This window comes from Bombina bombina, chromosome 7 (assembly GCF_027579735.1).
Source record: "Bombina bombina isolate aBomBom1 chromosome 7, aBomBom1.pri, whole genome shotgun sequence".
Classification (NCBI taxonomy): domain Eukaryota; kingdom Metazoa; phylum Chordata; class Amphibia; order Anura; family Bombinatoridae; genus Bombina; species Bombina bombina.
This window is the reverse complement of record NC_069505.1, coordinates 523,940,676-523,964,135: the sequence shown is the minus strand read 5'-3', so window position 1 is coordinate 523,964,135 and position 23,460 is coordinate 523,940,676. Positions and strand designations below refer to the sequence as shown.

Genomic DNA, 23,460 nt, shown 5'->3' with positions numbered 1-23,460 from the left:
CGCTTCCATCGCTTTCCAAGACAAAGGACGTACGCCGTACGTCCTCAGTCGTTAAGTGTATTTTTTTTGAGGACGTACGGCGAATGTCCTCGGTCCTTAAGGGGTTAAAGACAAAGTGCACACGTACATAAAATACAAAGGTAAAAATATTCAGCACAGGTACAAGAGAAACTAGTCTTAAAGGGACATTGCAGTCAAAATTTAAATGCACATAGATGAATTACATCTTTGAATAGAAACATATGTTTTAGTTTTAGCATTTTTCTCTGCACATGCATGTGAAGCATAGCTAGATATTCACAGTGCACCAGCATTTTAAATACTGTGGCTGCTCAAGTGACCAGTAGGGCTTGTATTATGTTAGCAATTGAGAAGTTGAGTCATTACCAGATGATACAAGCACCTTAGGCTCTCTGAGCAAGTGCTGTGTTTAAAATGCTGGTGCACGGGGCATATTCAAATACACTGTTGAAACAGCTATAGCTTATATTAGAAGCATTTTTGCTAATACGTGTATATTACAAATATGCTTCTATTCAAAACTGAAATGCATCCGTGTGGATTAAAATTTTGTCTGGAATGTCCCTTTTACTTAGTTTGTTAATTGCCCTATAGCTCAAGGGGGCCTACAAGCCACTATATATATCACTATGTATATCTATATATAATAAATGTGTATATTGTAGTGTGTTTCTAGAAGACCCACAAATGGTATCTCTGTATTTAGTGTATAAAGAAATAATAACTACTGATGAGTGTCTCTTTTATTCAATCTCTAATTACTTTCTTCTTCTTTATTATACAACTGGTGAACCTGTGACTGATTAATGTCGTCTAAAGTGGCTTGTGATAAAATGTAACCTGCTGTGAATGTGACACTGCCTGATAGAGACCGAAACTTGCTCTCTACAGGACTTAAGAAAGGGCGGGGATAAAGCCTGAGGTAAACAGGAAGCCGACATGACACTCCGAGTTCATCCTCCTGCCCTTGTTACCTGAGAAATGGGCGGGAAAGATGGGGAGGAGGCTGTTTATACCTGTGGGTGACGTCACACAAGGGGCGGGGTTTTGGAGGAAGCAATACTGGTCGGACCTGCTTTGTATTAGTGTTAGTCAGTAGCCGTAAGGAGAAAGTAAGGAAGGGGCAGGGGCTTTTCAGGCGCCGCTACTGGACTCTTGGGAAATTCGGGCCCCACTGAAACGACTCGTTATTCAGAAAATCCGGGGTGACGGTAGAAAGGCATCTGTCTTTGGCTATTGTGTTGACCAATCAATCGCTGCTTCCGGAAAGGACCATACCGATCAGAAAATATATGGTGTACGGGTGTATAAAGGGTCTACACTGATTTGATTTTACACATATCTACAGTAGCCAATCAGATTTAGAGCTTTTCGGGTAACGTCCAATCAGGGAAGAGGTGGGCATTGTGGTAACGAGTGACATCAGGTGCGCCCCTCCGCAGCCAATCAACGGTTTGCGCTTTCAAGAGTGACGGTTCGCCCGCCTGCGAGGAAGTTCGGCTATGGCCGTCTGGTTCCGCAGCGTAGTTTTGTTATGCGCAGTGCTGGTCTCTCTGGTTCTGTGTGATCAAGAGCCTGCGTGTGATGGGTTTGAGGTTGTGTCCGATTATGGGGTAGGGGATCCTACTACTCCTACCCAGCAAGGTGTTACAGTCCTGGGCAGCCAGGGGGAGGAGGTGACATCTGAAGAGGATTGCTGGAAAAAGTGCTGTGACAACCCGTCTTGTACTCTGGCTGTGATTCCCCCTGGGGACAGTAAAACGTGTTACCTCATCAACTGCCTCTTCAATGGTCTGGACCTGTGTGACTTGAAGAAACAGCAGGGAGCCATCAGCCTGCGCAAGAAGGACATTGGGCAAAAGCCTACTCTGGTTGGTAAGTGTCAAATGTCACAGGGGTTTAAGGTGGGTGATCCAGACCTTGCTGGTGAGTGTATCATGTCTGAGGGGTTAATGGGGGTCATCCTTGCTGGTGAGTGTATCATGTCTGAGGGGTTAATGGGGGTCATCCTTGCTGGTGAGTGTCCCATGTCAGAGGGGTTAAAGGGGGTGATCCTTGCTGGTGAGTGTCCCATGTCAGAGGGGTTAAAGGGGGTGATCCTTGCTGGTGAGTGTCCCATGTCAGAGGGGTTAATGGGGGTGATCCTTGCTGGTGAGTGTCCCATGTCAGAGGGGTTAATGGGGGTGATCCTTGCTGGTGAGTGTCCCACGTCGCAGGGGTTAATGGTGGGGCCTTGGCCGGTAAGTATAACATGTCACAAGGATTAATTGGGGGGCAGTAAGTTTCCCCAGTGTCACAGGTTCGTAAAGGGATCCTGGCCAGTGAGTGTCACATTGGTTAATGAGGGAACCATGGCTGGTGTGGGTGCTCCATGTAACATTCTGAGGGAACCCCGATTTGTGAGTCCTTGGCTGTGCCTGATGTGTGCGGGAATTTGGTTTGAGAGTGGCAATGTCTCTGCCAGTAATGGGGCTAAAGGACCCTTGCTGGTTAATATCCTATATTACGCTCATGCAGTGCTTGTAGGTATCTCATTTGTGTATGGTTTTTGGTGCGTCCTGGCTAGGAAGTGTTTCATTTTTGCATTGGGTACGCTGTGAATGTTTGTGTAACCAGTCATATGGGGGGGTGAGCCTGGCCGTCTGGTAAGTGTCGATGTGGGTGGACCATGTCTCAGGGTGCGTTGTGATCTGGGACACCTGGCAGTCACTTTAATACATGGGTATCACATGATGTGACCCGATTTTCACGTTACCTAGTGTGTATCCAATGTCACTTGTCGACATTGACAGATGTGCTGATTGTCTGTAATAATGTGCCAGGGAATATCCTTCTGTAATGGGAAAAGGGGATATAACATGACAAATATAATTTTGTTATTTATATACCAAGTAGTATTAAAGGCATAGAAAGGTCAAAAGTGAAATCTGCATAGGCACTTTTTAATGTGAAATGGAAGCATTTTTGCAATGTACTTCCAGTAGCCATAATGCTTGTAATAAGTGTGACATAGTAGATAAGGTTGAAAAAAGACCGAAGTCTATCGAGTTCAATCTATACAAATCTAAAATACTTACAAAAGCTCCAGTTTATTAAATTTAATACTAGCAATCATAGCCATGAATTTTGTTTATATAGAAATGTATCCAGACTATTTTTTAAATATATCTAGGGTAATGGCATTCACTACCTCCTTTGGTAATGAGTTCCACAATTTTATTGCTCTTACAGTGAAAAATGTTTCCGTTGCAGGAGGTTAAATCTCCTTTCCTCCAACCTTAAATTGTGACCTCTTGTCAAACAAATTTCTTTGAATAAACAGAGCTTCTGCCATCTCTGTATATGGGCCTTTAATATGTTTTGTGTATATATCTCTGAGCCACTGGGAATGTCCAGACCTATTAAATTGAAATATCACAATATTTAACATGTTGAAGGGTGTCACATGGTAATGGTAGGAATTTCATACTGTGGTAATCTGTAGGTTGTAGCCATGTTTGCAAGCAGGAAGCATGTCGGTTTAACCCGTTCCCACTGTCAGGACGTTCTGTGCCATCCTAACCGTGCTGGGCTTTAGCGCCGTTGGGATGGCATGGAAAGGGTTAGGGAGCCGGATTCATAATCAATCTGCTCAATACTGAATTCAATAATGGGGTCAGGTCAGGAGGGAGTGTCTATGATGCTAGGCATTATTATTAGCGGTTATTTGTAGAGCGCCAACAGATTCCGCAGCGCTAATCCCGGTTAGTAAGCTGTTATGGCTTCAGGACAGCAGAACGGTTGGCCCCCTGACTCGATCCCATTATTGAAATCGGTATTTAGCAGATCGATGACGAATCGGGCTCAACGATTGGAGGAAGCCGGATTCATCATGAATATGGTAAATACAGTAGGAGATGGGGCGAGGGTCAGCATTATGTTTACCATAACGCAATGGTAAATATTTTTAAAAAGAAGCGTTGGTGTAAAGTTTAAAGAGACGCTAAACCCTAACATTTTCGTTCATTATTCAGATAGAGAATACAAAATTAAACAACATTACAATTTACTTCTATTATTAATTTTGCTTCATTATTTAGATATTCTTAGTTGAAGAAAAAGCAATGCACATGGGTGAGCCAATCACACAAGGCTTCTATGTGCAGGAACCAATCAGCAGCTACTGAGCCTATCTAGATATGCTTTTCAGCAAAGAATAGCAAGAGAATAAAACAAATTAGATAATAGAAATAAACTAGAAAGTTGTTTAAAATTGCATGCTCTTTCTAAATCATGAAAGAAAAAATGTGGGTTTTATGTCCCTTTAATGAATTAAAGTGCCCCTGTTAATATTATTTTTAGATCCTGGGCAGTAATTCATTAACCCCTTAATGACCACAGCACTTTTTCATTTTCTGTCCGTTTGGGACCAAGGCTAATTTTACATTTTTGCGGTGTTTGTGTTTAGCTGTAATTTTCCTCTTACTCATTTACTGTACCCACACACATTATATACCGTTTTTCTCGCCATTAAATGGACTTTCTAAAGATACCATTATTTTCATCATATCTTATAATTTACTATAAAAAAATATAAAATATGAGGAAAAATTGGAAAAAAACGCACTTTTTCTAACTTTGACCCCCAAAATTTGTTACACATCTACAACCACCAAAAAACACCCATGCTAAATAGTTTCTACATTTTGTCCTGAGTTTAGAAATACCCAATGTTTACATGTTCTTTGCTTTTTTTTGCAAGTTATAGGGCCATAAATACAAGTAGCACTTTTGCTATTTCCAAACCACTTTTTTTCAAAATTTGAGCTAGTTACAATGGAACAATAATATCTTCCAGGAATCCCTGCATATCCATTGACATGTATATATATTTTTTTTAGAAGACATCCCAAAGTATTGCACAAAAAAAGAAATTCAGTCCAGGACTGAAAAGGAGTGTACATATATAGCACTCAACAACCGTTTGTACTTGATTATAGTTAACGGTACTAGCCTTAGCAAATGAAAGTGATATGTGTCTGGTTCCAATGTGTAAAACTTAACCTTTTATTACTATAAATTAAAAACAATGTAACGCTTACAATACCCTAAATGTTAAAAAACACAGTCGCGGTATCAGGGTGTGTGGGCAAAAAACACAGGTATGGTAACTTCCCCTGATAGATTGGAGCACCAATCGGGATGTATGTGCTACAGGGTTATCCTTTGGCAGATTAACCAGATATTAACTGGGGCCCATATATCATAAATGCAGCTGATCTAACATTTATTGTGAAATACAAGGTGGAATCAAATAATTTAGAGCATCACCAAGATACATGGATAAGTGATATATTATCTTGTCACTTTATAACCCCCTACACTGTCTCCACCTTATAGGAGATTTGAATACTGCAGCTATTCTTCTGATTATACTGTTCAATACTATCACACCATTTAGGAGACTATATTTCCTAGTAACTATTTAGTCCGTTCTAGTAGCTACATCCCGATTGGTGCTCCAATCTATCAGGGGAAGTTACCATACCTGTGTTTTTTGCCCACACACCCTGATACCGCGACTGTGTTTTTTAACATTTAGGGTATTGTAAGCGTTACATTGTTTTTAATTTATAGTAATAAAGGTTAAGTTTTACACATTGGAACCAGACACATATCACTTTCATTTGTTAAGGCTAGTACCGTTAACTATAATCAAGTACAAACGGTTGTTGAGTGCTATATATGTACACTCCTTTTCAGTACCGGACTGAATTTCTTTTTTTGTGCACTAATTCTGTCAAGTGTACAGCACCCGCCCTATTAGATATCCACTTGCATACTTTTAGCCTCTTAGGTAGGCTTAAAGGGACAGTCAACCATAGAATTGTTATTGTTTTAAAAGATAGAAAATCCCTTTATTACTCATTCCCCAGTTTTGCATAACCAACACAGTTATATTAATATACTTTTTACCTTTGTGATTACCTTGTATCTAGGAACCTTCTTCCAGCCCCCTGATCACATGACTGTGACTGTTTATTATCTATTGTCTTAAATTTAGCATTGTATTGTGCTAGATCTTAAATAACTTTCTGTGCCTGAACACAGTGTTATCTATATAGCCCACGTGTACTTTCTGTCTCTTTGTGTTGAAAAGAGATTTAAAAAGCCTGTGATAAGAGGCAGCCCTCAAAGGCTTAGAAATTAGCATATGAGCCTACCTATGTTTAGTTTAAACTAAGAATACCAAGAGAAAAAAGCAAATTTGATGATAAAAGTAAATTGGAAAGTCAATTAAAATTAAGTCCTATCTGAATAATGAAAGTTTAATTTATACTAGACTGTCCCTTTAATAATATTTAAAACTTAAAAGGGCAACAACCTGAGTAGTGCCATCGTTTGTTTTCTTTTTCTTGGCCATCCCAAAGTATTGATCTAGGCCCATTTTGGTATATTTCATGCCACCATTTCACCGCCAAATGCGATCAAATAAAAAAAAATTGTTAACTTTTTCACACATTTTTTCACAAACTTAAGGTTTCTCACTGAAATTATTTACAAACAGCTTATGCAATTATAGCATAAATGGTTGTATATGCTTCTCTGGGACCCCCTTTGTTCATAAATAGCAGACGTATATGGCTTTGGCTTTGCTTTTTGATAATTAGAAGGCTGCTAAATGCCACTGCGCACCACACGTGAATTATGCCCAGCAGTGAAGGGATTAATTAGGGAGCTTCTAGGGTTAATTTTAGATGTAGTGTAGTAGAGAGCCCCAAGTATTGGTCTAGGCCCATTTTGGTATATTTCATGCCACCATTTCACCGCCAAATGCTATCAAATAAAAAAAAAACGCTAAATTTTTCACAATTTTAGGTTTCTCACTGAAATTATTTACAAACAGCTTGTGTAATTATGGCACAAATGGTTGTAAATGCTTCTCCGGGATCCCCTTTGTTCAGAAATAGCAGACATATATGACTTTGGCGTTGCTTTTTGGTAATTAGAAGGCCGCTAAATGCTGCTACGCATCACATGTGTATTATGGCTAGCAGTGAAGGGGTTAATTAGGTAGTTTGTAGGGAGCTTGCAGGGTCAATTTTAGCTTTAGTGTAGAGATCAGCCTCCCACCTGACACATCCCACCCCCTGATCGCTCCCTTCCCTCCCCCACCCCACAATTGTCCCGCCTTCTTAAAGTGATGGTAAACTCACTATAATGACAATGTTATTTCCTAAAGCTTTTATTACACATATACCTTGTATACTCTTATTTCTTTACTAATCAATGCTTAAGACAGAGTAAATTACTTTTTTTATTTGCAGGATTGCCTGTCCCTGGCCGCCTCCGTGAAAAAATACTGATTGTGAAATTTGATTGACATATGGCGCATCCAATAGCAGATGCACCATACGCCCTATGTATTTGATCTTCAGCACGCTCCCGTGCCGCTGCTTTGAGGGCTCTGAATTAGCGATGCACACTGCGCAAGTGCAGTTATCAGATGAGCCGACAGCAGCCTCATGTAAACAGTCTGTTTACATGAGGCCGCTGTCGGCTCATCTGATAACTGCACTTGCGCAGTGTGCATCGCTAATTCAGAGCCCTCAAAGCAGCGGCACGGGAGCGTGCTGAAGATCAAATACATAGGGCGTATGGTGCATCTGCTATTGGATGCGCCATATGTCAATCAAATTTCACAATCAGTATTTTTTACACGGAGGCGGCCAGGGACAGGCAATCCTGCAAATAAAAAAAGTAATTTACTCTGTCTTAAACATTGATTAGTAAAGAAATAAGAGTATACAAGGTATATGTGTAATAAAAGCTTTAGGAAATAACATTGTCATTATAGTGAGTTTACCATCACTTTAAGTACTGGCAGAAAGTCTGCCAGTACTAAAATAAGTTTTTTTTTTTTTTTTTTTTTAAAGCATATTTACATATGCTACTGTGTAGGATCCCCCTCAAAAAAAACAACTCTCTAACCCTCCCCCTCTGCCTTATTGGGGGCCATCTTGGGTACTGGCAGCTGTCTGCCAGTACCCAGTTTGCAAAAAAAAAGTTTTGTTTTTTTTCTGTAGTGTAGCTCCCACCCCCTGTCTGATGTATATTTTTATACATATATCCCCCACTATTTCAACCTTTCACAAATATTTTTCTGTAGTGTAGCGGTTCCCACCCGCTCCCTCCTTGTGCACGCTCCTGCGTCCGTGCGTGCCCCCGTCCCCCTCCAGATCACCAGGGCCATCGATGGCCACCACCCACCAATGAATATAGCCACGATCTCCGGTGCAGAGAGGGCCACAGAGTGGCTCTCTCTGCATCGGATGGCTAAAAAAGGTTATTGTAGGATGCCTCGATATCGCTGCAATAACCGGAAAGCAGCTGGAAGCGAGCAGGATCGCTTCCAGCTGCTTTCCAGACCGAGGACGTGCAGGGTACGTCCTTGGTTGTTAACTGACTTTTTTTGAGGACGTACCCTGCACGTCCTCGGTCGTTAAGGGGTTAAACTTTACAATCACTTTGAGTGTGTGTGTGTGTGTGTATATGTGTGTATGTATGTATTTATATTTTTATTTTTTTTAGAAGCTCTCTGAGTGTCGGCTTAAAGGAATAGTCTAGTGAGAATTAAACTTTCATGATTCTGATAGAGTAGACAATTATACAACTTTCTAATTTACTCCTATTTTTCTTTGTATCTTTATTTGACTATAAGCTTAGGAGCGGGCCCACTTTTGGTTCAGCACCTGGGTAGCGCTTGCTGATTGGTGGCTACATTTAGACACCAATCAGAAAGTGCTATCCAGGTGCTGAGCCAAAAACGGCCGGCTCCTAAGCTTACATTCTTGCTTTTTCAAATAAAAATACCAAGAGATCGAAGTGAAAATAATAGGAGTAAATTAGAAAGTTGCTTAAAATTGCATGCTCTATCTGACTCTATAAAAGTTTAATTTTGACTAGACTATCCCTTTTAATGTAAAATGCCTCTTCTCCCTTTAGTGCATTACATATATGACACATAAAGTGACACTCTGTATGCTTTTCTGTGTTACTGGCAGCTAAGGAGGGTGATAAAGAAACTCTCTTGCGTATTACTGGCCATCATGGGGTGTAAAATCTTCGTTCTCCCAGCAGTAGATATTTTTCTGACAAATGTCAAAATTTCCCCTGACCCTATATTATGTTACTGCCGTCAGTGAGTCAGACATGTACAAGCTTTCACAACAGAAAAGTTTGCAAGCCGGGTTGCACTATGAAGTAGCTGAGTAATATTATCATTTTCTGCTATCCAAAGCACACATTGCATAATTTAACCTAAATTTATTTAATGATAATTTGTGCAATAAAAACTTAACATTTTTTACTATTAGCTAATTTTAGCTTTGGTCAGTAAAATCAACTGGATGATGCGCTGGCTAAAAAAGTCCTGGGGCGTACACTGCATATACACTGAACTCTCACACATGGTTAGTAGGAGATTGTGCCTCAAAGTATGCATATGTTTGTTTTTTTATGCTCTATCTGAATGATGAAAGTTTAATTTTGACTTTGACATTTCCTAATATGGGACACTAAGTCAAAATAACCTTTTATGATTCAGATAGAGCAGCGGTTTTAAAGTGAAAGTCAATACTAGCGTTTTACAAACGCTAGGATTGACTATTGAAACAAATAAAGGGGACTTTTATTCATGAAGTTTAAGATACTTCATGTAGAAAGCTCCTTTATTTGTTTCAATCGATCGCCGTTCTTAGCTGCTACAGCAGCCCACAGATAAAAAATATTTTGCTAAGAGGTGACGTTTTCACCTCTTAGCCAATAGCCTTGCGGTAAATCCGGCTCCTATGGGTGCCAAGCCGGATTTACCGCACGGCTATTGGCTAAGAGGTGAAAACGTCACCTTTGAGCCGTTGGCTGCTGTAGCAGCTAATAACGGCGATCAATTGAATTAAATAAATAAAGGAGCTTTCTGCATGAAGTATCTTATACTTCATGAATGAAAGTGCCCTTTATTTGTTTCAATAGTCAATCCTAACGGTTGTACAATGCTAGTATTGACTTTCACTTTAAGACGCTTTCCAATTTACTTCCATGATCAATTTTTGCACAGTCTCTTTATATTCACACTTTCTGCATTGAGTGGTCCTTTTAAACAACCACTTTAATGCTGTAAATACAGATCTGAGTGCAAACTTTATATTATTACATATTTATTTACTTGTGTGGCTGCCCAAAATGAACTGTGGATATATATATCAAACCCTGGATTAGAGCATTTTCTTTTTCCACTATTGCTAGACTTAGACTGTCACTATGTGCGTAACTCCCCTCCTGCAAAGATATTTAAAGCAGGGGTTGACAAATATGTTTAATATTTTGGAGCCAGTAAGAATGTTTAGTTGCCAGACATACTTTTAGGAGCCAGACAGTGGTATCTTTATATATATATATATATATATATATATATATATATATATATATATATATATATATATATCTATATCTATATCTATAAAGAATAACACAAAAAGTTAGTAGCCAGGGCAAAAATTCTAGGAGCCAGTGGCTCCCAGGCTCCTGGGTTTGTCGAGCCCTGGCAGTGCTTGACAAATGTGTTTAAAAATTAGGAGCCAGTAAGAATATTTAGGAGCCAGGCATATTTTTAGGAGCCAGACCGTTGGATTTGTATATAGATATATGGAGAATAACCCAAAAAGTTAGGAGCCAGGGGTAATATTCTAGGAGCCGGTGGCTACCAGTTTCCTGGGTTTGTCGAGCCCTGCCTTACAGGACCAGTAAATACACTAGATTTGCATGATAAAAAGAAAATGCAATATCACTTGGTCTGAACTTCAAATGAGTAGTAGATTTTTTTTTCCTGACAAATTTCAGTTATGTCGGTTTCCACTCCTGTATCATGTGACGGCCATCAGCCAATCACAAATGCATATATTCTGTGAATTCTTGCACATGCTCAGTAGGAGCTGGTGACTCAAAAATTGTAAATATAAAAAGACTGTGCACAGTTTATTAATGGAAGTAAATTGGAAAGTTGTTTAAAATTGCTGCTCTATCTGAATCATAAAAGTTTAATTTTGACTTGAGTGTCCCTTTAACGAGACATTGTATTCTTGGTACAGTTTATTTATGACAAATAAGTAAAAAGCAATTTATTTTTCTTCCCTTTGTGCATTTTGCTTCCCAGGCTGGTATTGTGAGTACTTGTACACTGACCAGCTAGTCTCTCTGGGATGCAAACAAACCGGTTAGACCTGCTTTGTGTGAAATGCCAAGAGCTATCTTAATACGTTCTTATTTCACAGGCGCCATTTGTTGTTTTCACCTGTCCGCTCCCTGTGTTTTTTTTTTTTCAAAAAGCTTCTTCCTTGTTCTGGCTTTTTTTTCTTTTCAACCTTACAACAAAAAATAATTGTTTCCAGCAAAACATTCACAGATATTCAGCAAATGTATTTAAACCAAAACTGGTCATGAAAAGGACAGATTACTGTTTCACAACTTCCTACATAGGAATAGGAAAGAGATGGATACCTTGTTCCCTTGTTCTGTTAAAGGGACAGTATACTTTAAAATTGTTTTTCCCTTAATGTGTTGCCAATTCCTTTTTTTTATACCAGTTGCAGTATGAAAATTTGCTTTTTAAGGCTTATTTGTGTAAATGAATTAGCTGGTTTTGTGTTTTGAAGCCACAACCTAATAATGAAATGGGTTGAGATTGTAGGTATAATCAGATCTCATTACTTTATCACCTTGTGTACATATACATGTGTCTTTATCTTATATCTGTAGGTATAATCAGATCTCATTACTTTATCACCTTGTGTACATATACATGTGTCTTTATCTTATATCTGTAGGTATAATCAGATCTCATTACTTTATCACCTTGTGTACATATACATGTGTCTTTATCTTATATCTGTAGGTATAATCAGATCTCATTACTTTATCACCTTGTGTACATATACATGTGTCTTTATCTTATATCTGTAGGTATAATCAGATCTCATTACTTTATCACATTGTGTACATATACATGTGTCTTTATCTTATATCTGTAGGTATTATCAGATCTCATTACTTTATCACACTGTGTACATATACCTGCTTCTTTATCTTATATCTGTAGGTATTATCAGATCTCATTACTTTATCATATTGTGTACATATACATGTCTTTATCTTATATCTGTAGGTATAATCAGATCTCATTACTTTATCACCTTGTGTACATATACCTGCTTTATCTTAAATCTGTCTGTAAACCAATCACCAATACTTGGAGAGAACAATGGACAATTAACATTTTATTGCCTTATCTCTTCTATAACCCAATGGGAGTGTAATTTCTTCTACTGGCTGTGTTTACACAGCTTATTTATAGCTTGGCCCTAAGGCCAAACACTTTCAGGATAGGTGGGGATACCACACGCTAATTCAACTATTTCAAATGCAGATTTAAGGGTAAAGGAGATACTTGTAAACAATTTAATACAATATCCAGTAGGTAAAGTGGATCATTTGGAACAAATTTAAGGGGAGAATGTTTTTGTGTAAACTGTCCCTTTTTTAAATGCTAATTGTGTGTAGGGGGTGAATAGATTAGTAATGGAAACGGGCGTGATGCAGACCGGCAGCTATAGAGCCACAGGTTGTAACATTTTACTTCTTATTTTTGGTTTCTATTTTTATTTCTATCTTTTTTTTTTTCTTTTTTTATTGTTGAAGCATATACATAAAACAAACAGAAATACATCAGATCAATCTCATTTCTGTATACATCTCTATACAATCATATACATATTCCATAAAGAACAAAAAATGAAGAGAAAAAACCCACACATGATGCACTGTCCCCTCTCTGATGTATTCCACTCACTAATCTAATATATTGGGGTATTCATCTCTTTCTATAGCCTTCTGTATGGGCTCGATTTATCAATCAAGAGTGTACATATTCGCCCCTGTCCGCCCAAGCTCTCCTCTGGCAAGCAGCAATCCGCTGCCGGAATTTAACATTGCACACAAGTGCTATTTTGTGCCCCCTGCTTAGATATAAGAAGTAATTAACTGCTTCCATTTAGTAAAAAAATAACATTTTATTTTTCCTTCGAGTCAATTGATGTAGATTTTTGGTTTCTTACATATACATTGTGATATAACTATGTTTGCCAGCCGGGTGGCATTAATAAAGTACACTGGTGGGAGAAATGTAATACATTGCAATTTTCTTTTTAACACTTTCTGTTATTTATAGCACAAACTAATTGCATAATTTATTGAAGGTAAACTCTCTCCCCTTTCTAAAAACAGATCTGGGATGTTAGTGATATTTTAAACGGAGGTTAATTCATCAGTTGTAATGAAGATGCGCTATAACTTTTTAATATTGATATGAAATTCAAATCTCCCCCCCGCTCTGTCACCAACTTCAAAAATAAATTTTTCTGTGAGCTAACGGTTTGAATTGTTGTCCAATCAGTGCTCTAGCGACACCAAAAGCACCCAAAGGGCAGAGCACTGATTAGAGAACAGTACACTGTCCCTTTAATATTAATGCTATATAAAATAGCCTTGATTTGCAGCAGTTTTATTTTTGGCAGTTTGAGTTCTCCGTTCTACTAGCCATAATTTATATTCATATTTTTATGTTCAACAACAACCAATAGATGCCAAGTTTGTTAATATTTCACATTTTTATAGTTCATTGTATAAAAGGTGACTTGTGTTTACAATCATTTTGAATTGTTCTCTTTATTGGGTGCATGGAAACGAATTGTGTAGGTGGCGTGTGAAGTCCTAAATACAGAAGAAATATTGAGACCGTGTACTGCAGGGGTCGACAAATCTGTTTAAAACTTGGTAGCCAATAAGAATATTTAGAAGCCTTACATACTTTTAGGAGCCAGGCAGTGGTATTTGTACATAGATATATGGAGAATAAAACCAAAAGGTTTGGAGCCAATGGCTCCTAGGTTTGTCGAACCCTAGTGTACTGTATCCTTTTCTCCTTCAATGTTACCAATTATCCATTTAACCTGTTGGAGTGTATTAAGTTTTCTGCAAATGGCTCCTTCACGCTGTCCTAACAGAGTTTGGTTATGTCCGTTAGTACGGCATGGAACGCCCTACCTTTTATATGGGGTCCTGCAGCCTCCTCCTCTGAGGAAACAGGAATCGGACTGATTGGACCCCATGATCCAATACTAGTATTGAAATTGCGCGATTTCCTTTTTCAAGCAAATGTTGTTCCAATGTTAAAGGGATATGAAACAATTTTTTTTTTCTCTCATTCAGACAATGCATATGATTTTTAAGTTTCCAATTGCCTGCTTAATTCCTATGATCTTCTTTGTTGAAGAGATACCTAGGTAGGCATCTGCAAGGCAGGAAATGGTGCTGCCATCTAGTGCTCTTGCAAATGGATAACATTATTGCAAAACTGCTGCCATATAGTGCTCCCGAAATGGAACGACTCTTAAGCTTATGTCCCTTTTCAACAAAAGATACCAAGAGATCAAATAAATTGATAGTAGAGCTAAATTAGAAATTTGTTTAAAATCACATGCTCAGTCTGAATCATGAAATGAAGAGAGAACCAAAGTTTATATCCCATAAAACATTTGCTCCCAGCATAAAGGGGTTTAGAAGTGTTGGTTATAGAAAAGCTATGTAAACAATCGTGGGGTGTGGCAGAGATACTAAAGTGTTCATTTACCATGGTTTTTCAGTTAAACGGACATGAAACCCAAATTTTTTGTTTTCTGATTCAGATAGAGCAGACCTCCTCAAACATGGCCCTCCAGGGGTTTTGGAACTACATTTCTCATGATGCTCAGCCAGCTGATAAATCGTGCGCATGATGTAACTATAAGAAATATGGCTGCATTCTTCTTCCTGATGTTAAAGGGACACTGAACCCAATATTTTTTTCTTTTGTGATTCAGATAGAGCATGAAATTTTAAGCAATTTTCTAATTTACTCCTATTATCACATTTTCTTCATTCTCTTGGTATCTTTATTTGAAATGCAAGAATGTAAGTTTAGATGCCAGCCCATTTTTGGCGAACAACCTGAGTTGTCCTTGCTGATTGTTGGATAAATTCATCCACCAATTAAAAAGTGCTGTCCAGGGTTCTCAACCAAAAAAAATCTTAGACGCCTTTTCTCCAACATAGGTGTGTCCGGTCCACGGCGTCATCCTTACTTGTGGGATATTCTCTTCCCCAACAGGAAATGGCAAAGAGTCCCAGCAAAGCTGGTCACATGATCCCTCCTAGGCTCCGCCCACCCCAGTCATTCTCTTTGCCGTTGCACAGGCAACATCTCCACGGAGATGGTTGAGTTTTTTGGTGTTTAAATGTAGTTTTTATTCTTCAATCAAGTGTTTGTTATTTTAAAATAGTGCTGGTATGTACTATTTACTCTGAACCAGAAAAAAGATGAAGATTTCTGTTTGTAAGAGGAAGATGATTTTAGCAGAAGTTACTAAAATCGATTGCTGTTTCCACACAGGACTGTTGAGATGAAGTAACTTCAGTTGGGGGAAACAGTTGGCAGACTTTTCTGCTTAAGGTATGACTGGCCATATTTCTAACAAGACTATGTAATGCTGGAAGGCTGTCATTTCCCCTTATGGGGACCGGTAAGCCATTTTCTTAGTTAAATAAAAGAATAAAGGGCTTCATAAGGGCTTAAAAAACTGGTAGACATTTTTCTGGGCTAAAACGATTGCTTTGCTAGGCATATTTTGCAGATTCTAACTATTAATGGTTATTATAATCTTGGGGATTGTTTAGAAAAACGGCAGGCACTGTGTTGGACACCTTTTTCAGATGGGGGCCTTTTCTAGTTATAGACAGAGCCTCATTTTCGCGCCACTAATGCGCAGTTATTTTTGGAGAGCAAGGCATGCAGATGCATGTGTGAGGAGCTAAGAATCACTGAAAAAGCTTATAGAAGGCATCATTTGGTATCGTATTCCCCTCTGGGCTTGGTTGGGTCTCAGCAAAGCATATAGCTGGGACTGTATAGGGGTTAAATGTAAAAACGGCTCCGGTTCCGTTAATTTAAGGGTTAAAGCTCTGAAATTTGGTGTGCAATACTTTTAAGGCTTTAAGACACTGTGGTGAAATTTTGGTGAATTTTGAACAATTCCTTCATACTTTTTCACATATTCAGTAATAAAGTGTTTTCAGTTTGAAATTTAAAGTGACAGTAACGGTTTTATTTTAAAACGTTTTTTGTGCTTTGTTGACAAGTTTAAGCCTGTTTAACATGTCTGTACCATCAGATAAGCTATGTTCTATATGTATGAAATCCAAGGTGTCTCCCCATTTAAATTTATGTGATAATTGTGCCATAGTGTCCAAACAAAGTAGGGACAGCAATGCCACAGATAATGATATTGCCCAAGATGATTCCTCAAATGAGGGGAGTAAACATGATACTACATCATCCCCTACTGTGCCTACACCAGTTATGCCCACACAGGAGGCCCCTAGTACATCTAGTGCGCCAATTCTTATTACCATGCAACAATTAACGGCTGTAATGGATAACTCTATAGCAAACATTTTATCCAAAATGCCTACTTATCAGAGAAAGCGCGATTGCTCTGTTTTAAACACTGAAGAGCAAGAGGACGCTGATAACTGTTCTGACATACCCTCACACCAATCTGAAGGGGCCATGAGGGAGGTTTTGTCTGAGGGAGAAATTTCAGATTCAGGAAAAATTTCTCAACAAGCTGAACCTGATGTTGTGACATTTAAATTTTAAATTAGAACATCTCCGCGCACTGCTTAAGGAGGTATTATCTACTCTGGATGATTGTGACAATTTGGTCATTCCAGAGAAATTATGTAAGATGGACAAGTTCCTAGAGGTTCCGGTGCCCCCCGACGCTTTTCCTATACCCAAGCGGGTGGCGGACATAGTAAATAAAGAGTGGGAAAGGCCCGGCATACCTTTTGTCCCCCCCCCCTATATTTAAGAAATTATTTCCTATAGTCGACCCCAGAAAGGACTTATGGCAGACAGTCCCCAAGGTCGAGGGGGCGGTTTCTACTCTAAACAAACGCACTACTATTCCTATCGAAGATAGTTGTGCTTTCAAAGATCCTATGGATAAAAAATTAGAGGGTTTGCTTAAAAAGATTTTTGTTCAGCAAGGTTACCTTCTACAACCAATTTCATGCATTGTTCCTGTCACTACGGCAGCGTGTTTCTGGTTCGAGGAACTAGAAAAGTCGCTCAATAAAGAATCTTCGTATGAGGAGGTTATGGACAGAGTTCAAGCACTTAAATTGGCTAACTCTTTTATTTTAGATGCCGCTTTGCAATTAGCTAGATTAGCGGCGAAAAATTCAGGGTTTGCTATCGTGGCGCGCAGAGCGCTTTGGCTAAAGTCTTGGTCAGCGGATGTGTCTTCCAAGACAAAATTGCTTAACATCCCTTTCAAGGGTAAAACATTATTTGGACCTGATTTGAAAGAGATTATTTCAGACATCACTGGGGGAAAGGGCCACGCCCTCCCACAGGATAGGTCTTTTAAGGCTAAAAATAAGCCTAATTTTCGTCCCTTTCGCAGAAACGGACCAGCCTCTAATTCTACATCCTCTAAGCAAGAGGGTAATTCTTCACAACCCAAACCAGCCTGGAGACCAATGCAAGGCTGGAACAAGGGTAAGCAGGCCAAGAAGCCTACCACTGCTACCAAAACAGCATGAAGGGATGGCCCCCGATCCGGGACCGGATCTGGTGGGGGGCAGACTTTCTCTCTTTGCTCAGGCTTGGGCAAGAGATGTTCAGGATCCTTGGGCGCTAGAAATAGTTTCCCAAGGTTATCTCCTGGAATTCAAGGAACTACCCCCAAGGGGAAGGTTCCACAGGTCTCAATTATCTTCAAACCAAATAAAAAGACAGGCATTCTTACATTGTGTAGAAGACCTGTTAAAGATGGGAGTGATTCATCCAGTTCCAATAAGAGAACAAGGGATGGGTTTTTATTCCAACCTGTTCATAGTTCCCAAAAAAGAGGGAACATTCAGACCAATTTTGGATCTCAAGATCCTAAACAAATTTCTCAAGGTTCCATCGTTCAAAATGGAAACTATTCGAACGATCCTACCTACTATCCAGGAAAATCAATTTATGACTACCGTGGATTTAAAGGATGCGTACCTACATATTCCTATCCACAAGGAACATCATCAGTTCCTAAGGTTCGCTTTTCTGGACAAGCATTACCAGTTTGTGGCACTTCCATTCGGATTAGCCACTGCTCCAAGGATTTTCACAAAGGTACTAGGGTCCCTTCTAGCGGTTCTAAGACCAAGGGGCATTGCAGTAGTACCTTACTTGGACGACATCCTGATTCAAGCGTCGTCCCTGTCAAAAGCAAAGGCTCATACGGACATCGTCCTAGCCTTTCTCAGATCTCACGGATGGAAAGTGAACAAAGAAAAAAGTTCTCTGTCCCCGTCAACAAGAGTTCCCTTCTTGGGAACAATAATAGATTCCTTAGAAATGAGGATTTTTCTGACAGAGGTCAGAAAATCAAAAATTCTAAGCTTTTGTCAAGTACTTCATTCTGTTCTTCGTCCTTCCATAGCGCAGTGCATGGAAGTAATAGGATTGATGGTTGCAGCAATGGACATAGTTCCTTTTGCACGAATTCATCTAAGACCATTACAACTGTGCATGCTCAGACAGTGGAATGGGGATTATACAGACTTGTCCCCAACGATTCAAGTAGATCAAAAGACCAGAGATTCACTCCGTTGGTGGCTGACCCTGGACAATCTGTCACAGGGAATGAGCTTCCGCAGACCAGAGTGGGTCATTGTCACGACCGACGCCAGCCTGGTGGGCTGGGGTGCGGTCTGGGAACCCCTGAAAGCTCAGGGTCTATGGTCTCGGGAAGAATCTCTTCTCCCGATAAACATTCTGGAACTGAGAGTAATATTCAATGCTCTCAAAGCTTGGCCTCAACTAGCAAAGGCCAAATTCATAAGGTTTCAATCAGACAACATGACGACTGTTGCATATATCAATCATCAGGGGGGAACAAGGAGTTCCCTGGCGATGAAAGAAGTGACCAAAATAATTCAATGGGCGGAGGATCACTCCTGCCACTTGTCTGCAATCCACATCCCAGGAGTGGACAATTGGGAAGCGGATTTTCTGAGTCGTCAGACATTTCATTCGGGGGAGTGGGAACTCCATCCGGAAATCTTTGCCCAAATAACTCAATTATGGGGCATTCCAGACATGGATCTGATGGCGTCTCGTCAGAACTTCAAGGTTCCTTGCTACGGGTCCAGATCCAGGGATCCCAAGGCGACTCTAGTAGATGCACTAGTAGCACCTTGGACCTTCAACCTAGCTTATGTATTCCCACCGTTTCCTCTCATTCCCAGGCTGGTAGCCAGGATCAATCAGGAGAGGGCTTTGGTGATCTTGATAGCTCCTGCGTGGCCACGCAGGACTTGGTATGCAGACCTGGTGAATATGTCATCGGCTCCACCATGGAAACTACCTTTGAGACAGGACCTTCTTGTTCAAGGTCCATTCGAACATCCGAATCTGGTTTCCCTCCAACTGACGGCTTGGAGATTGAACGCTTGATTTTGTCAAAGCGTGGGTTTTCAGATTCTGTAATAGATACTCTGATTCAGGCTAGAAAGCCTGTAACTAGAAAAATTTACCATAAAATATGGAAAAAATATATCTGTTGGTGTGAATCTAAAGGATTCCCATGGAACAAGATAAAAATTCCTAAGATTCTATCCTTTCTACAAGAAGGTTTGGAGAAAGGATTATCTGCAAGTTCTCTGAAGGGACAGATCTCTGCTTTATCTGTTTTACTTCACAAAAGGCTGGCAGCTGTGCCAGATGTTCAAGCATTTGTTCAGGCTCTGGTTAGAATCAAGCCTGTTTACAGACCTTTGACTCCTCCCTGGAGTCTAAATCTAGTTTCAGTTCTTCAAGGGGTTCCGTTTGAACCCTTACATTCCGTAGATATTAAGTTATTATCGTGGAAAGTTTTGTTTTTGGTTGCAATTTCTTCTGCTAGAAGAGTTTCAGAGTTATCTGCTCTGCAGTGTTCTCCGCCCTATCTGGTGTTCCATGCAGATAAGGTGGTTTTGCGTACTAAGCCTGGTTTTCTTCCGAAAGTTGTTTCCAACAAAAATATTAACCAGGAGATAGTTGTACCTTCTTTGTGTCCGAATCCAGTTTCAAAGAAGGAACGTTTGTTACACAATTTGGACGTAGTCCGTGCTCTAAAATTTTATTTAGAGGCTACTAAAGATTTCAGACAAACATCTTCCTTGTTTGTTGTTTATTCTGGTAAAAGGAGAGGTCAAAAAGCGACTTCTACCTCTCTTTCCTTTTGGCTTAAAAGCATTATCCGATTGGCTTATGAGACTGCCGGACGGCAGCCTCCTGAAAGAATCACAGCTCACTCCACTAGGGCTGTGGCTTCCACATGGGCCTTCAAGAACGAGGCTTCTGTTGACCAGATATGTAAGGCAGCGACTTGGTCTTCACTGCACACTTTTGCCAAATTTTACAAATTTGATACTTTTGCTTCTTCGGAGGCTATTTTTGGGAGAAAGGTTTTGCAAGCTGTGGTGCCTTCCGTTTAGGTGACCTGATTTGCTCCCTCCCTTCATCCGTGTCCTAAAGCTTTGGTATTGGTTCCCACAAGTAAGGATGACGCCGTGGACCGGACACACCTATGTTGGAGAAAACAGAATTTATGCTTAACTGATAAATTACTTTCTCCAACGGTGTGTCCGGTCCACGGCCCGCCCTGGTTTTTTTAATCAGGTCTGATGAATTATTTTCTCTAACTACAGTCACCACGGTATCATATGATTTCTCCTATATATATATTTCCTCCTGTCCGTCGGTCGAATGACTGGGGTGGGCGGAGCCTAGGAGGGATCATGTGACCAGCTTTGCTGGGACTCTTTGCCATTTCCTGTTGGGGAAGAGAATATCCCACAAGTAAGGATGACGCCGTGGACCGGACACACCGTTGGAGAAAGTAATTTATCAGGTAAGCATAAATTCTGTTTTTCAAATAAAGATAGCAAGAGAACAAAGAAATTGATAATAGGAGTAAATTAGAGCATGCAATTCTAAGCAACTTTCTATCTGAATCATGAGAGAAAAAAATTGGGTTCAGTGTCCCTTTAAGCTCATGTGCCCAGCTGGGTCACGAAAGCCGCTTTGTTTCATATAGTTACATTGTGCGTAAGTACTGCGTGCACACAATTTTAAAGTATTTTGTGGGAAAGTTTTTAAAAAAAATATTTAACCTGCCACCAATTAAAAAAAAAAAAAACAATTATGAATGAAACAAGCAGTGCTCCGCAAAAATAAAGAATGGGTGTGCATTGCAAAATTGTTACTTTCAACTATGAAATATTTTAGATCAAATTTAATGGCTCTTTAAGTTCACACTAATGCCTGTCCTCAATTTTGTTTTTCCTTTCTTCAACTTAGATTTCTGCCTACAGAAGAATGACACCGGGCTATGCCGTGCATATTTCTTAAGGTGGTGGTATGATAATGAAAGTCAAACATGCAAGAATTTCACGTATGGTGGCTGTAGGGGAAACCTAAACAACTATGCCACAGAGCAGGACTGTATGGATAAATGTTGCGGCGTAATGCAAGGTAAGCGTGCAGGGAGGAGCCTGACCTCATCTGCTGTGGAATCTGTTGGCGCTCTACAAATAACCAATAATAATTATCCCTGTTTGTATATTTATGGGGAAAAACGTGTTATTGTGTGAGGAGCCGTCTAGCTAATTTTTCTACCTAGATCAGCGTTTTTGGTTACCCAGTTCTTGATATTTGGGTTCTAGAGATATAACGCCTACATGGTTAATACTACATATACTTTAGGCTTATCTGGATGTTTATAATTTTTTTTTATATTGTTCTTTCTAACATTCAATAACCCTACAGGAACAAACCAGTTTTAGACAAAGAATGATTTTGATTGCTATAAGCTCACTGGTAGCAAACCAAGCCATATATGTTATAACCAATTTTAGAAATCTAATAATATATTTTGATATCCCCATGTCAAAGAAGGGCCTTGTTGGCCTAGCGTATATACAAGCTACTATGGGTATATGCTGAAACGGGGCTCAACAAAATCTGGAACCAGGGAGCCCCTGACTCCTAGTATCCTCTTAACGACCAGCGCCGTACTCTGTACTACACTGGTCGTTAAGCCCTTAAAGGGACTCTCAAGTCAAAATTAAACTTCCTGATTCAGATAGAGCAGGGGTGTCAAACTCAAATTCATCGGGGGCCTCATCAGCAGTTTGGTCACCCTCAAAGGGCCTGCTGCCCCCCCACCCCCTTTGTTTTTAGGCTGTTTTTCAGCCACAATAATTTTTGGTCATGGTATAATGTGACTTTATTAAGATTAGGACACAAGGAAGGAACAATTATTTCTAATGTTAAAGTTCACAACTTTTTCACATTCACACACATATGTACGCACACATACAGAAACATACATTCACACATTTACACACACACACAAACATACATTCACACATTTACACACAAACATACATTCACACATTTACACACAAACATACATTCACACATTTACACACAAACATACATTCACACATTTACACACAAACATACATTCACACATTTACACACACACACAAACATACATTCACACATTTACACACAAACATACATTCACACATTTACACACACACATTTACACACAAACACACATTTACACACACACACACACACATACATTTACACACAAACATACATTCACACATTTACACACAAACATACATTTACACACACACACAAACATACATTTACACACAAACATACATTCACACATTTACACACAAACATACATTCACACATTTACACACAAACATACATTTACACACACACACTCACACACACACACTCACAGATTTACAAACATACATTCACACATTTACACACAAACATACATTTACACACACACACACACAAACATACATTCACACATTTACACACAAACATACATTTACACACACACACACACACAAACATACATTCACACATTTACACACAAACATACATTCACACATTTACACACAAACATACATTTACACACACACACACACAAACATACATTTACACACAAACATACATTTACACACAAACATACATTTACACATTTACACACAAACATACATTTACACACAAACATACATTCACACATTTACACACAAACATACATTCACACATTTACACACAAACATACATTCACACATTTACACACAAACATACATTTACACACACACACAAACATACATTTACACACAAACCTACATTCACACATTTACACACAAACATACATTTACACACAAACATACATT

At 39.4% G+C, this 23,460-nt stretch overlaps 1 protein-coding gene across 1 annotated transcript in view; it reads left to right on the top strand.

Annotated features, from left to right (window-relative positions):
* The first annotated feature begins 1,004 nt into the window (after positions 1-1,004).
* The window catches only part of LOC128666974 (kunitz-type protease inhibitor 2), a 62,613-nt gene continuing 40,157 nt past the window's right edge, over positions 1,005-23,460 (top strand). The window contains exons 1-2 of the mRNA XM_053721815.1: positions 1,005-1,896; positions 21,545-21,718. Coding sequence (XP_053577790.1) covers positions 1,524-1,896; positions 21,545-21,718 — 547 coding nt within the window. The 5' untranslated portion in view covers positions 1,005-1,523. The remainder of the gene's footprint in view (positions 1,897-21,544; positions 21,719-23,460) is intronic.